Source organism: Zeus faber (assembly GCF_960531495.2).
Source record: "Zeus faber genome assembly, chromosome: 1".
NCBI classification, from domain to species: domain Eukaryota; kingdom Metazoa; phylum Chordata; class Actinopteri; order Zeiformes; family Zeidae; genus Zeus; species Zeus faber.
In genome coordinates, this window is record NC_137193.1 from 14019717 (window position 1) to 14034407 (window position 14691).

The 14691-nt window shown below is 42.2% G+C and overlaps 1 protein-coding gene across 1 annotated transcript in view; it reads right to left on the reverse strand.

Annotated features, from left to right (window-relative positions):
- LOC307235488 (oxysterol-binding protein-related protein 10-like) overlaps window positions 1-14431 on the reverse strand; it is a gene marked incomplete at its 5' end in the record, with an annotated part of 71771 nt that extends 57340 nt beyond the window's left edge. Inside the window, 2 exons of the mRNA XM_080007606.1 lie at window positions 13854-13967; window positions 14307-14431. Of these exons, the coding sequence (XP_079863732.1) occupies window positions 13854-13967; window positions 14307-14431 (239 nt within the window). The remainder of the gene's footprint in view (window positions 1-13853; window positions 13968-14306) is intronic.
- Window positions 14432-14691: the final 260 nt, after the last annotated feature.

The window sequence follows — 14691 nt, forward strand, 5'->3', positions numbered from 1 at the left end:
ACACACACACACACACACACACACACACACTCTCTCTCTCTCTCTCTCTTATCTCCAGTAGAGTCAGCAGATGGCCGCCTTTACGACTGACCCCTGCCGGTAGTCTCGGCTCTCCAAGTTGAACTGGAGTGTCGGCCTTAAACAAGATGGATGGAACGGAATGGGGAGACTCCCAACAAACTGCCTCTCAAGGTCTGAGGGTCGGGCGGTGAACTTTTGATCTTCAGCGCAAGAAAAACATGGGACCATGAGGCTTCAGACTGTGCAGACAAAAAGGGAATTCTGGTACGACAAAATCTTTAAAAGGTTCGACAAAAAATAGTGATAAGGCTTGTAGACAACTAGAGAAAACAAATTTTGGCGGATATGTCTAATCTATTTTACTCTTTAATGTGAAATTGGCCATATCTGCATATTTTCAAGTCTTGCATTGTAGTTTCTAGGTAGCGTCTCAGTAAAAAACAACTGCTTATTTCTACTGGTAAAAGTAATTAATTGGAATACTACTTGAGTAAAAGTCTTAAAGAAGCTGATATGAAATGTACTTAAATATCAAAAAAAAAAAAAAAAAAAAAAGTAAATGCAGGGGAGGAAAGAAAAACCTAGACTTTTTCTTTCTGCTATGAGCTTTTTTCTTCTGCTTCATTCTGTTTTCCAATATTTCCGTACTTCTCGGTAAGCATAAGAGGCACTTTATCCGGCAAAAGCATCTTTCACTCCGACATAAGAAAACATTTGGTGTAAATAGACCCCAGGTGGTCTCCCATCAGTCGCAGGTGCTGGTGCAGGTGCAGGTGGGGCAGCATCACCGCTGGAGGAGGCAGTCGCTGTGGGCGTGGCTTGCCAACACGCTGCTCTAGTTTGTTTGTTTTTGAGGGAAATGTCTGTGCTTGTTCAGCCCAATTCTGCGGAAAAACAGCAGAACTGGCAACTCTGAACATGGCTCCAGAGTGTTTGTTGACACTCGGCCTGCTGCTGATATGACCCTTGATTGGCACATGAACCTGCTGATAACTAGTTTCACTAACATCACAACAACCCAGTTTTACTGAGGTTTATTTTGTAGCGAGTGACAAATGTGTTCAGTGGAAATGTATGGGAGTAAAAGTCAACTTTTTGGGTCTAAATGTCGCAAAGTAAAATGAAAAGTGGACAGAAATATAATAACTCAAGTAAAGAGATACTCCTAAAAATACTTCAGTACAGTAACAAAGAATTTTTTACATTGTTACTTTACACCACTGCATGAAGGCAGCGCGATGTGAGGGACCTGAATCCAGGAGAAGTGGTTGCCGGTGACAACTGTCGTTAACAGGTCAGGGGTCATTATTCAGAAATAACTGATCGCTGATTGCCAATCAGAATCAAGTATTCCACAGTCGGGTAATAATTATTAAATAATAAACTGACCGCAATGATGTGTGCTGACCATGATCATTTCGTAAAAAACGTTAAGATTTCAAACCCACGTTTCCGAAATTTCAGAGTGACTTTGAGCCAACATAGAAATGCTGCAATAACTAAATAAAACGCAAATTAGCGGCATTTCCTTTAGTTGGGTTGAGGCAAATTAACTGTCTATGGAAATGTTTATGTTCCTATATTTCTATTTAAGGTGGATTATACACTCATGTAAGCTTATACCATGAGGTAGAAAAAAAAAAAAAAAAAAAAAAAAGACTTCCACAATTATTAAACAAAATTACTTGTATGACAATCAGCAACAAAAATTCATTTTTTTTCAGAATTCAAACACACATTTTCTTATCTTCGCATGAGTATTGCGTTACAAATATTAATATTGAATATTATTAAATATTATTACGTGACTTATGTTAAACACTCCCAACTTTCCATTGGGAAACTGGGATAAATCCATCCATTAAAATTATTTGTGCAGGCCAGTTTGTTGTGGTTTATATGTCAGTTACGTGTAGATATACAGATATTGGATGCCTATTACTGTCTTAAGACCAGTTTTAATCCTGCAGTGTTTATCATAACCAGCATTTTCTTTTCTGCCAGTGATGAGCTGCATGAACATTTTAAACTGCAGTTGTTAAAAGAAAAGCACTCTCAGAAACCCATCAGATTGGATGGAAAGAACTTAACCATTTACACAGACTAGGAACAAATTAACTTAATATTGCCTAAACAAAATGGATAAGGAATTGTTCTCTTGGCACAGGGAAATGGCCCCGTGTAATACCAATAACTTGTCATGTTTGGCCCCGGGGGAGCGTCAACCCAGTACAATAACACTGACATGCACGCTGCTCCAATATCACCAGCCTGACCTTTAATACAGATAGATCTTTCTCATATCATTTTCTAATAATTCACCTCTGTAAGAAAACAGCAACCCGACCGGTCAAAAACAGCTTATGGCAGCACATGTATCCACATCAACAGACATAAAGCCATTTCCTCAGCACGAATCCTGCGCGAAAGAGCTTGTCAGCATGGCTTTTAACTCTGCTCCTCTGACAGTACACCCCAAAAAACACTGCTATAATAAACATATATATGAACAACTGATATAGATCCTGAATTACATAGAATTTTTGGCAGCAAATGTTCTAGTTATTTTCTCGTTCTTCTCCAGGGAACTCAGCATGCCTTATTGAAAAGCTTGTACCCTGTCTTGGGTCTAGGTAATTGGGCCTGGGATCAGAGTGGCTGTACGCCTGTTGCTCGTCAGAGCAATCAATGAGCAACAGGTAAATCCCCATCCCCTCACACGCGGGACAGCCTCTGTCATGACAACTGTCCATCTGCTCCCAGCTTGTTACATCTTGCCCACTCTCTACAATAAACTGGTGTGTTTGCAACATCTGCCTGTGTCTGTGGGCCCTAAAAACACTGTGGCAGGCGGAAATGACACACTTATTTTCCTGCATTACACCGTACATGGATGTAATTTGGGTTTACTCTTTATTTAGGCCTATGGGCTGGATGTGAGCAGTGATGACCTAGGTCAAAAGGCTAGAAACAGATACAAATCAACCAACTCTTAAGAGTTCTTCAGAGAAGACATTAAACAATATACTATATACTATTATATACTATTCCATAGTCACTTTTCAAGATTCAATCCACTGGGAGGCTGATGATTGTTGAGTTGAGAGTAGTTATTAATAGCCAACGCTACCACTATTACATCAAATTAATGTTGAGCTTCTTGGCTTTGGAAACTGGTAGTCCAGGCTGTGTCCTTGTTTTGGAAAATAATGGGTTGGAAGGCCAATACATGCGCAGCAGGAGACAACCTCTCACTAACGTCGTTGAAATGCCCCGTTCGCTCCTTAAAAGTTCTCAGATCTTCCCGAGACAAACGAAAGACAAAACGACAAAAGAAAAGGCCGATATGGATATGTATGTTTTTTACATTCAGCTCCTCCAGACCGCATGGTTAGGTCTGTCTCATCGTGAGCAGACACCCGCCCACCAAGTGCGTATTAGCCGAACTCCGAGCTTTGATCAATGGAAAAAGAGCGCAGCGCTTTTCAGCCGAGCACATCTGCAGAGGAATGATTCATCCCTCACAAAGCCGTCCCAGGGGACTGCTCTCACACAGACACAAATATAGAACCTACATGTTGAACTCACACTAATCTGCATCTATGCACAGGATGGAAGAACGAGACAAGCACTAGTGGATTGCAACACATATATAAATATATACACTGATCAGCCACAACATTAAAACCACCTGCCTAATATTGTGTATTATGTGTATTGTTATTATTATAATTATTATTATGGACTCCACAAGACAACTGAAGGTGTCCTGTGGTATCTGGCACCAAAATGTTAGCAGCAGATCCTTTAGGTCCTGTAAGTTGCGAGGTGGGGCCTCCGTTGATCAGGCTTTCTGTTCAAGCACATCTCAGAGATACTCGATCGGATTGAGGTCTGAAGAATTTGGAGGCCAAGTCAACAGCTTGGGACTCTTTGTCATGTACCTCAAACCGTTCCTGAACAATTTTTTGCACTGTAGCAGGGCGCATTATCCTGCTGAAAGAGGCCACTGCCATCAGAGAACACCGTTGTCATGAAGGAGTGTACATGGTCTGTGGTGTACAATGTTTAGGTAGGTGCTACGCGTCAAAGTAAAATCCACATGAATGCCAGGACCCAAGGTTTCCCGGAAGAACAAAGCCCAGAACTGCTCACTCCTGGCTTTGCCTTCTTCCCATAGTGCATCCTGATGCCATCTCTTCCCCAGGTAAACGATGCGCATACACCCGACCATCCATATGATGTAGAAGAAAACATGATTCATCAGACCAGGCCACCTTCTTCCATTGCTCCATGGTCCAGTTCTGGGACGCTCACGTGACCATTGTAGGAGCTTTCGGTGGTGGACGGGGGTCAACATGGACACCAGTCTGTGGCTACACAGCCCCATACGCAGCAAACGGCGATGTACTGTGTGTTCTGACACCTTTCTATCATAGCCAAAAAAAAATTTTCCAGCAATTTGTGCTACAGTAGCTCTTTTGTGGGATCGGACCAGACAGGCTAGATTTCGCTCCCCACGTGCATCAATGAGCCCATAGGCGCCCATGACCCTGTTGCCCTTTCTTGGACCACTTTTGGTAGTTACTAACCACTGTGATAAGGGAAAACCCTCGTCAAAGTGGCTCGGATCCTTACGCTTTCCCATTTTTCCTGCTTCCAGCACATCAACTTCAAGAACTGACTGTTCACTTGCTGCCTAATACATGGGGGGGGGGGGGCTGAGTTTGCCTGAGTTTGAATTCGAATTGAGTTAGAGGCTCTCTGCGGGGGGGGGGGACAGTTGAGAACCTCTGATACATGGGTGGGAAATTTTTTTTGGGCAGAGTTGCAGTACCACAGTCAACCACCAGGCAGACCCAATTGGCAGCAAGCCCCCACCACTTCGGTCCCGGGGTCTGGAACCAGACACATAATTTGTACATCTTGTTTATCTGCTTTTCATCCTTTTACAATTCACTCCAGAGCATCAAAAATAATCCAGCTCAGGTTTTATCACACACCTTATATTCACAGGCCTGAGGCTTGGCAGGGGAAGAACACGCCTCAATAAGGCACATGGGATGTCACGGGTCTAATTCTTTGTGTGTGTGTGTTTTGTGTGTGCATGAGAACCCTCTCCACCCTCTCTGAGTGCTTCTCTCTGATTGTTAGGCCGGTGAACCTAGAGGCACCATAATGCAGAGTCAAGACATTAATCCTGAAATAGCCTCTCAAGCACATGTCTTGTGATGCACAGGATCACTAATGCCGGTGCCTATTGTGCTTATACATGGAAATGTATGCAACTACCACATTTGTAAGAACCAACACACACACACACACACACACACACACACACACACACACACACACACACACACACACACACACACACACACACACACACACACACACACACACACACACACACACACACACACACACACACCTCAATGTCCCTTGATATTGAAGTGTGGCATAGAACCAGCACAGGTCCAAGGGCCGCTATAACAAAGCTGTCCTGTTTAACACATTCGGTAGTGTTCGTCTTCCTCCACATGATACTATTCAAACATGACAGAACGGTCATGTAATAACTGCAATATCACAAGACTTTCCATTTCTGAACAACATGATATTTAGAAGAGATTCTAAAGAGGATGATTATAGATGGTGTGCAAAATGGCCTGGAAGAGTTCAGCCACTGTTGGGGCAAAAAAAAAAAAAAAAAAAAAAAAGCAGCAATTACTTGTTTGGCAATCCTTCCTGCCAGGAAGTCTCCCTCTCTCTCTCCCTCTCTCTCCCTCTCTCTCCCTCTCTCTCCCTCCCTCCCTCCCTCCCTCCCTCCCTCCAGTGGCCACAAACAGGAATCTGGCACACCTGGATCCCGACACGGGGGTGGGATGCGTCTTCTGCTCTGAGAGGGAGACGCTGCAGCACCTGTTAGTTCTGTGTTCTAGGCTGCGGGGGCTGTTTGGGCTGTTTGGGCTACTGGAGCGGTGGGTTCAGGGTCTGGGGGAGAGCTTCTCTTTTAAACTTTTTATCTTCGGTCCTGTTTACATACACTGTGTCAAGCAAAACTGTCCATGTCCTGGTGGACATTGTTTCAGGGGTGGCCAAGCTCGCCATTTGCAGGAGCAGGAAGAACGCTGTGCGACACCCGCCTTGAGTTTTACAAACTGACCAGCAAATTGGACACTTTCAGAAGTGTATGGGGTGGTGGGGAGGTTTCTGTACTCTGTCCAGGATGATTCCCACATTATAAAGCTGTGATTTTCCTGTGGTAGCTGTGATCCTCTCTCTCTCTCCCTCTCCCGGGGCCCAAAAGCATCCAGAGCCTGCAAATAAACTTAGACAACGGTTGTTAATTTAGGAAATTTTACATGTGATTATGCCATGTATAGATCAATATATAAACATAGGAATATACAAACATAATAAAGTCATACATTGACTTTTGAGCAAAAACTAGTAAAATCTAGTTTTCCCACTGGTCTAGTTTCCCCATGTTGTTTTTCCTCCAATATGTTCCCAAGTAATGCGGCTGAATACAGTCATTTAGGGTAATTCTCCATCTCAATTCACAGTATACATATATAAATACTGTTTGAATTTTTCCTCCACTTAAAAATGTTAACCATGATCTAATCTACACCTAAATTCTCAAACCAAACTCATGTATAGGTAAGGTACATTTTTTATTTGATTTTATTTATGGTAAACAGTTGATACCATGAGCCAGTTTTGCAGTTTTCATACAACCACTGCTAACTAGGCAGTGATACAGAATAGAGATGAATGATAAGAACATGCCGTATGTCACAAATGCAATTAATCTCAATCAAAAATAAAAAGAAATAGGCCTAATGTGTAGTCAAACACAATTCATTTTTGAAATTCAAGAAAAAAAATGTAATAATAAGATTTACAGAAAAATACTGCTCCAAAGGAAATCCTTGAATTACAGGCAATTTTATGTCTACATGTGGCATATCCAATGGTATTTAGTAAGCATTTTTGGAAAAGTGTGTATGTGTACCCACCTGCATGTATGGGCATTGCAATAACTTTAATCCAGACTACATCACTGCCCAGAGTAGTGAGGCATTAACACAAACTGGAATGTCAACTTTATCGCTGATTCACATATCATTCTCTGGCTCATCGTTATTCTGCCTCGTTTCTATGTAATCTGCCAAGGCTTTATTAAGACACAAACACACCGAGACTGAAAATAAAAACAATGAAATAAAAAAGAATCCCAAGGTTTCCATTTCTTCCATCGTGTCTCCGCCAAGCCTCATCTTTTAACATCCAGGGAAACGGAAGTGGAAAGCAAGACGAAAACACGAATCCTTGATGAGCTTTTATCTCGCTGCTCTGAGCAGCTATGGCCGTTAGACACCGGAAGGCAGATACACACGGTGGATCACACGTCATTGCTTTGATTTAACGCACAATGCAGAGGGTTTGCTTTGACGAAACTCACACGCAAAGACACAAGAGAAACAGTAGTATCAGATAGGTACATATATTGTCACTATGAGCCATGGGCAATATTGTTATCAGCACATAGAACATACATTAATATTATGAATATATTTTATATCAGTACTAACTGTAGTACTAGTCGTATTATATTATAATATTATTATTAGTGGTATTAGTATTAGTGGTATTAGTTGCAGCTGCAATGTTTCTGTAACTTTCCAGCAGGAAGTAGGGGTTTCATGGATCCTTTTTGAAAGATATATTTGTTTCTGGGTTGAAGTTGGGGTTTTTTTTGTTGTTTTTTTTTTATCTAGATTTCCACGTCCAGTCCAGCTCCTTCTAGACATTTGGGACACCTGCCAAGGTCAATGAAGCACAGGAACCCGGACTGTCGCCTCTAAGCGCTCTGAAATTGAAACCGGATGGGAAATCGAGCTGAAAGGACAAATTAATCTTTCTTTCTTTTCTTATACCCCGTACAGATAAGAGCAGAGGTTCAGAGTCACCGCTCTGGTTTCGGTTCCTATTCGTAACATCCTACATGTCAATAGTTTTATATCCTGTGCGTTTTACTCGTGCAGTACCGTCTGAGATAAAAAATTTGATGTGTACAAAATGCATCAGGAATCTTTTAACTTCTTATAAGGTGAATCTCTACACACAGATGGCTTTCCATGCAGAATCCATAAATCCAGAATGTATGCATCTAAATATAGATACATGCACAGAAATATCGATATAAATAAATGTATCAGGGTGTCTCGACCCAGCACAAATTCTGCGCAAAGCAACTACTGCAGACCGATGGAGTACAGCACACATCGCAATTCAAAGGACACCCCAGAGCCACAACCTGCACATATATTACGAATTGGGTGGTGATGTGACAAAGTGCTCTGCCTCACAAACTCTTCCCGCTCCAACACCCTATCAGAAGTTGTAAAACTTGGGGTATCAGTGATGGGAGAATGTTCTGCAATTTGATAGTTTTGCATCGATTGTTCACAAATTCCGACTACAAATGTAGGTCTTTGTGGATCAAACTTGCACAACAAGATATCTCAAACACCCCAGATCCAACAACACCTGCGACACCCATCGAGCCGAAGTACAATTTTCCGAGTTCACTTGGAACGCAGCATTAGTTCAAAGAAATTTTCCGAATTTCCATAGAAAGCAGCAGTACTTCCGACCAACTCAAGTTACAATTATCCAAGTTCCCATGGAACGCAACATCGGCACCCTCTTTTCTTGACCCAGTGCAGATCCTGCGCGAAGCAACCAATGCACACCAATGGGGTCCGCAATGCACCGCGTCCCATGCAAACTCCACCAGGGAGCCACAACCGGCACATATGTGACCCCAGAAATGAGAGTTTTCACAGACAAGTGAAACCGGATCCTCGTCTTGTTTATGGAAGTGACGTCAGCATTACTTCTACGTTGGTATACGCCTCCTACACAATAATGTCTGTGTGTGTGTGTGTGTGTGTGTGTGTGTGTGTGTGTGTGTGTGTGTGTGTGTGTGTGTGTGTGTGTGTAAAAGTAGTACGATTGAAAGGTTGAACTCTATCACAATGGTTTCATATTGTGACTTCACATTGCATGGAATATGGAGGAATGATCTTCACCTGGACGCTCGCTTTAAAGGAAACGATCGATCGGCGTTGTTCAGCACTATTCAGTGCCTCGGTAAAATAACAGGAATATTTAACTCCATGGTTTAACATTTTTCTACTTTTTATAAATCAAACTCTGTTTTGAAAATACAAAGGAACACGAATCTGGAAAAATCGAATTTTCCTTCGAGAAAGGTCTTTTCAACTTATTTGGCTCCTGGCGATTTTAGGAATGCGCGACAATGCGGGTTTTGCTGCGGTGGGTACCATATATGGATGATGATGTCATAAAGCGCCTGGTTCCACCACCACAGCCAGCTCCACCACGGCAGCCCGCCCCGCTCCGCCAACAAGCGGCAACTTCCGGTAGATTGGCAACCGTTTTTCACAAATTCCTGCTCCAAATGTAGATCGATGTGGATCAAACTTGGACCACAAAATGTCTCAACTGTCCCGAATCAACAACACTTCATTCATGTCCGTGGGTTTGGCAGTTGCTGTGCGTTACACATAGCCTCATCGCCACATCAAGGGCTGTTATCAATGGGCACAGAACACAATGTTTCTAGATGCATATGGCTAGCCCTACAACCAATCAGAGCAACGAAACATGTGACGCTGTAAGTAAAATGGAAAATTAAACTTTTACCAAATCCTGTCAAAGTAAAGCAGCATCAGTGGCAGCCATCTTGGTAAGGTGCATCAATGGCTTTCCTCTGCATCGTCAACGTATCAAATCCCCCTCATATTAGAGAAACGATTGTGATAACCCGACCATAAAATGGTCAGGTGGAAATCTGTTTGAATGGGAGGGTGGCCAGACTTATCTGCCAGAGCAAATGAAACATAAGCCTGGCAGATTTGTCTGATTCCTAGGCTACGCCACACACTTTCAGCCGGAAAAAAGGAGAAAAACAATAATAAATATAGCTGCAGGCATCAATACACAGGGTCCAGCTTAGTCGTGTTAGATAAGAATTAGTTTTCTGAGTTCCCGCAAAATCACTTTGTATCGACACCAATTACAAATTTTCGAGTTCCCGTGGAACTTAGCAACAGTTTGTGCTCTCGCTATTCTTTACATAAGCATTACTACTAAAACAAGTTACAATTTTCAAGTTTCCATTGAACTCAGCATCGTGCTGACGCCGAGTCCTGGTGAATTAAAAATACAAGTCGATACACTTGTTACGACTTTATCCTTAAAGTTAGAAGGTGGCTGTCTGCTTTGTGTAGTCCACTGAGTCCTGCCTCACGGTGTCTCTGTGGAAGGAAATCACTCCGTGTGGAAGTTCCCAACAACACGCTTCCATTCAAATGGATTAAGCACTGCACGTCCCTCAGAGACATTTCGTAAACATTTTAAACTTTTGTGCCTTTAATAAAACAAACACAATTTGGACTAAATCCACGTGAGGACACAAACCTGGAATATGTTTTGGACTGTTTTCGACTCCGACAGTCTGTGTGGACTTACGTCACTGCTTGTTGTTCTTGCCCGCTATCTTGGGCGTGCTGTAAAACTCTGCAGTGTCTTTGCATCATCGCGTCCTGCCTCCTGCTGCTCTACCCAGGCTCCGCCCCTCGTCTAAACCAAACACAGTATTTCCAGGTCTTATCTGACACGGTCAATCTCCGTGAAAGGGTAAATCCGGTAAATTATTATTACCCTAAAAAAAATTTTTTTTTAAATTTCATTATAATAATAATAATGATAATAATAATAACAATAATAATAAAAAATATAGCTGTAGGCAGCAAAACACGGGGTCCAGTTTGGTCGTGTAATATACACATTACAGTTCTCCGGATTCTGTGCAATGTAGCACAAGTTACTATTTTTTTGATTTTTATGACCACTCACAGACGAACCGTGGATTTATAATTTAGCGTTGGTTCATGATGTCACAAAGTGACTGTGTTCTCAATGTAACGCCAATGTTCAAGCAGCAATAAACGGCAATGAATCTTATATTTGAGAACTACTGCACACTGTTAATTTCTGGAGTCTCCAAATTGTAAATCATTGTGATGAAATGAGCCTCTTAACACCGAGACGTGTGTTAAGAGGCTCACTCACATTGAAAGTTTTTCCATTAGTGTTTCACAGTATCTTTCTTCAGTATTATCTTTATTAATATTGTGACTGACCTTGACGACTGGGTTTTTGGACAATGACTTCTTTATTGTCTTCGATTTTCTGCAACAATAACAGCTTTTGTAATTAATTTTCATAACAATAAATGCATTTCATTTTAGAAATATATAAATACATGTTTGTTATAATTACTACTATATTGTATTTATTCTGTTAATAATGTACAATTTGAAAATTAAGTTAAATATTACTTGTCTATATTGTGATGCAGACAAGAGTTATGGAAATTTTACATTCCTTTGTCATTATAATTATTATGGAAGAATTTCTCAATACTGAACACTTTATGCCTTTTCATTAAAGTTTAAGTTTAGCTGTAGGAAAATGTTTATATATATATTTTCCTACACTGTTTATTATTATTTTAAAAATAGTTGTTTATTTTTTACTTTGATCTAAATATTTTCATTGTTATAACTTACCTGGTTGTATGTAAGAACATGTGGAGCCAGTGACGGTATATGATGTGTCACGTTTAAGTCAATTATAACGTATTTGCGTCGATTTAATATAGCATGTTACGTTTTAGGAATCAGTTAGTTAGTCAAGTAGAAATTCTTAGGTAGCTACTGTGTTCAGTCTAGAACATAGTGTGTAATCATCGGGTGCGTTGCATTGACATTTCACTGCATATATGTATGAAAGTATGTATACGTATGTGACGAATAAACCTCTTGAATCTTGATAGCAGTCGAATTTACGTAATTTAATTGTTGACTTACATTTTCAATAAGTTGCTTCCATGAAATACCAAAAACGTTATGTGATCATATGTGATATTTCTGTGGGTAATTGCCATTGCACGGCTTCTATTTTTCCGATGCCACGCTGGATCTTGAACGCATCACTTAGTCGCACATTTCAGTGGACTCGACGTGGTCACAAGTTTTTGTGGATTACGTTTTTTTGTATTCTTCATGAAGCTGGCAAAGTAATCGGGACTACGAAGATAAAATATCAATCGAACAGCTCTACTGACATCTACCAGGTAAGAAGGTACATAAATACACATGTAAACATATTGTTTGTAACGTCGAACCACTACAAAGCGGTTTGAGTGGTGTAGTGAAGGAGTCTAGACCGCACACTGGACACGGTCCAACTGGACATTCTCAATCAGATATCTGTACATTAATAGTAAATAGTTTGATGACGTTGTAAAGTGTCTTACTGTATCTGTATCTCATTTGGTTCATTTTGTTTACGTGTCAGTCAAACAAGACCAGCTGAATATTTCGGATCAAAGTCTTTAGATTGTTCACTAATATCTGCTCCATATCTGGAACGATTTTGATGAAATTTCAACCACCTTGTGACATACCAGTTTAGACGACACGTCAAGCGTGTTGGTAGCTTATGTAATTGTTGTGATTGAGATACTTTTAGCCGGGTTGAACATCTGTGGTCTGTCATCTGTGGCCAGTCTGTGATATTGATCAAAGTTGGTCGGTTTTTCACAAATTTGTGCTCCGTATGATGTTTGTGACATACTCAAATAAGACGTAAACCATGTTCATAGCTTCTGCCGCTGGACCCCTAACGAGCTGCTTATCTTTAAACCCATTCAAACTACATAATTTTGACCAGACTGGAAGCTATGCACTGTGGTGTGTGTGTATCATGTTTATACTCTTAGTCGAGCATTGTACTGTCACAATTCGATGACCTACATTTGAAATATTATCGGCAACCTTCAAAGCGAGAGGAATTAGAGTTCCAATTCCAATACAATGCTCTATGATTCCAAAGCAGACCAAATCCAGATGTTCCAAATATGGATTCAACCATGGAGCAAAAGAAAACATAAGAAACAGTACTATCCAAGCCTTTTTGCAGGGTTTCGTGGCGTTACGTGGTAAAAAGGGTATTACCATAACTGTTTGCACAGTATGATTTTCCTGTTGCACTCATTACCAATACTGTTTGTGATCAATTTAACTTAGTGTCGATATTTTGCTTAAAATTCTGCTCTGCGTGATGTTTAGGAAAACTGACGACCAGAGTCAAACTCCCTGCATGTGTACTCTGACAACAACGCCTGAATCCAAACTAGTTCCAAAATGTCAGCTGTGGCGCTGCCAGCTTTGTCCTATAACCCAACGCCTGCTGTGTTTCTCTGCGTGAATATTATTATATTTGACTCATTCGGCCTTTATTTAACCAAGTGATGTCCCATCGAGAGTCAAGATCATTCCATTGGCAGGACAGCTGCAACAACACACAGTGTTGCAAAACAGACAAAAACAAACATTTGAAACACACACACACACACACACACACACACACACACACACACACACACACACACACCAAAACTCATATATAAACTGATCTTACAGCCCTAATAATAACATATATAACTAACTATATATATATAAATATATACACATATACTGTATATAGGAACAACTTCTTCTGGGGGCTATTTGGTGAGGTTGACCCCATTCCACTTCCACAACCAGTGACGTGGTTGTGGAAGTGCAACGTGGACGGAGCAAATAACAACACGCGCCAGCAGCACAGCTGATCCCAGGTCAGACGATGGGCGCTGGTGGTGTGTGGATGTTTAAACTACAACTCACCTGTTCTGCCAGCCCTGGATCAGGTTGGTGTACTTGCTCAGCAGCCCTTCCAGCTGCCTCTTCTGGGCTTGCTGCGAGTGATGCACGCTGTTCCCCAGTGATCCTCCCCGGCTGCTGAGGGACGCCGATCCGGGGCTCTGCGACCCGGGCCGGCCGCCCCTCCGTACGGCGGAGGCGGCGGCGGCGCCGCCGCTGCTGCTGCTGCTGCTACTGCTGCCCTTCTCCGAGGAGAGCGACCCGGAGCCGCAGAGCGACTGGTCCATCCTGGCGCCGGGACGGGGGAGCGGGAGGGAGGGGAGGGGGGTGGAAGTGGAGCTGGAAAGGGGGTGAAGGATATATATATTTTTTTTACCAGAACATCAAATGTGCACTCTGCATGCTGCGCCGGAGCGGGCGTTAGTGTCCTTCAAAGTGCGGAGAATCGCTCATGTTCGCGGTGTGCACGCCCAGGACCGGTGCTCCACTGCGGCGGTGCGGCGCTGGTGTGGCGGTGTGTCTGTGGCTCCTCTGCCGGAGAACGGACCCTCCCACCGCGCCGAGGACCAGCCCCGGATATTACAGCTCGCACTGGAACGCATCATCACGAGCTGCGCGGCCCCGAACAGGCTTCACCGTCTGTCCGTCTGGGAAACGAATAGGGCGTGCTGAGTCAAAGTGTGCGGATCCTAAAATGCCTTTTAGACGCCGTAAAAGCGGGGGTGTCAAAGATGTGGCCCGCGGCCCGGAGTGTGGCCCGCAGTGGGGGTCCAATCGGGCCAGCGGGGAGATTTGTCATTTATAAAAAAGATTTATAATTGATATAAATACAATTATATATTTAATAACATGTGTATATACG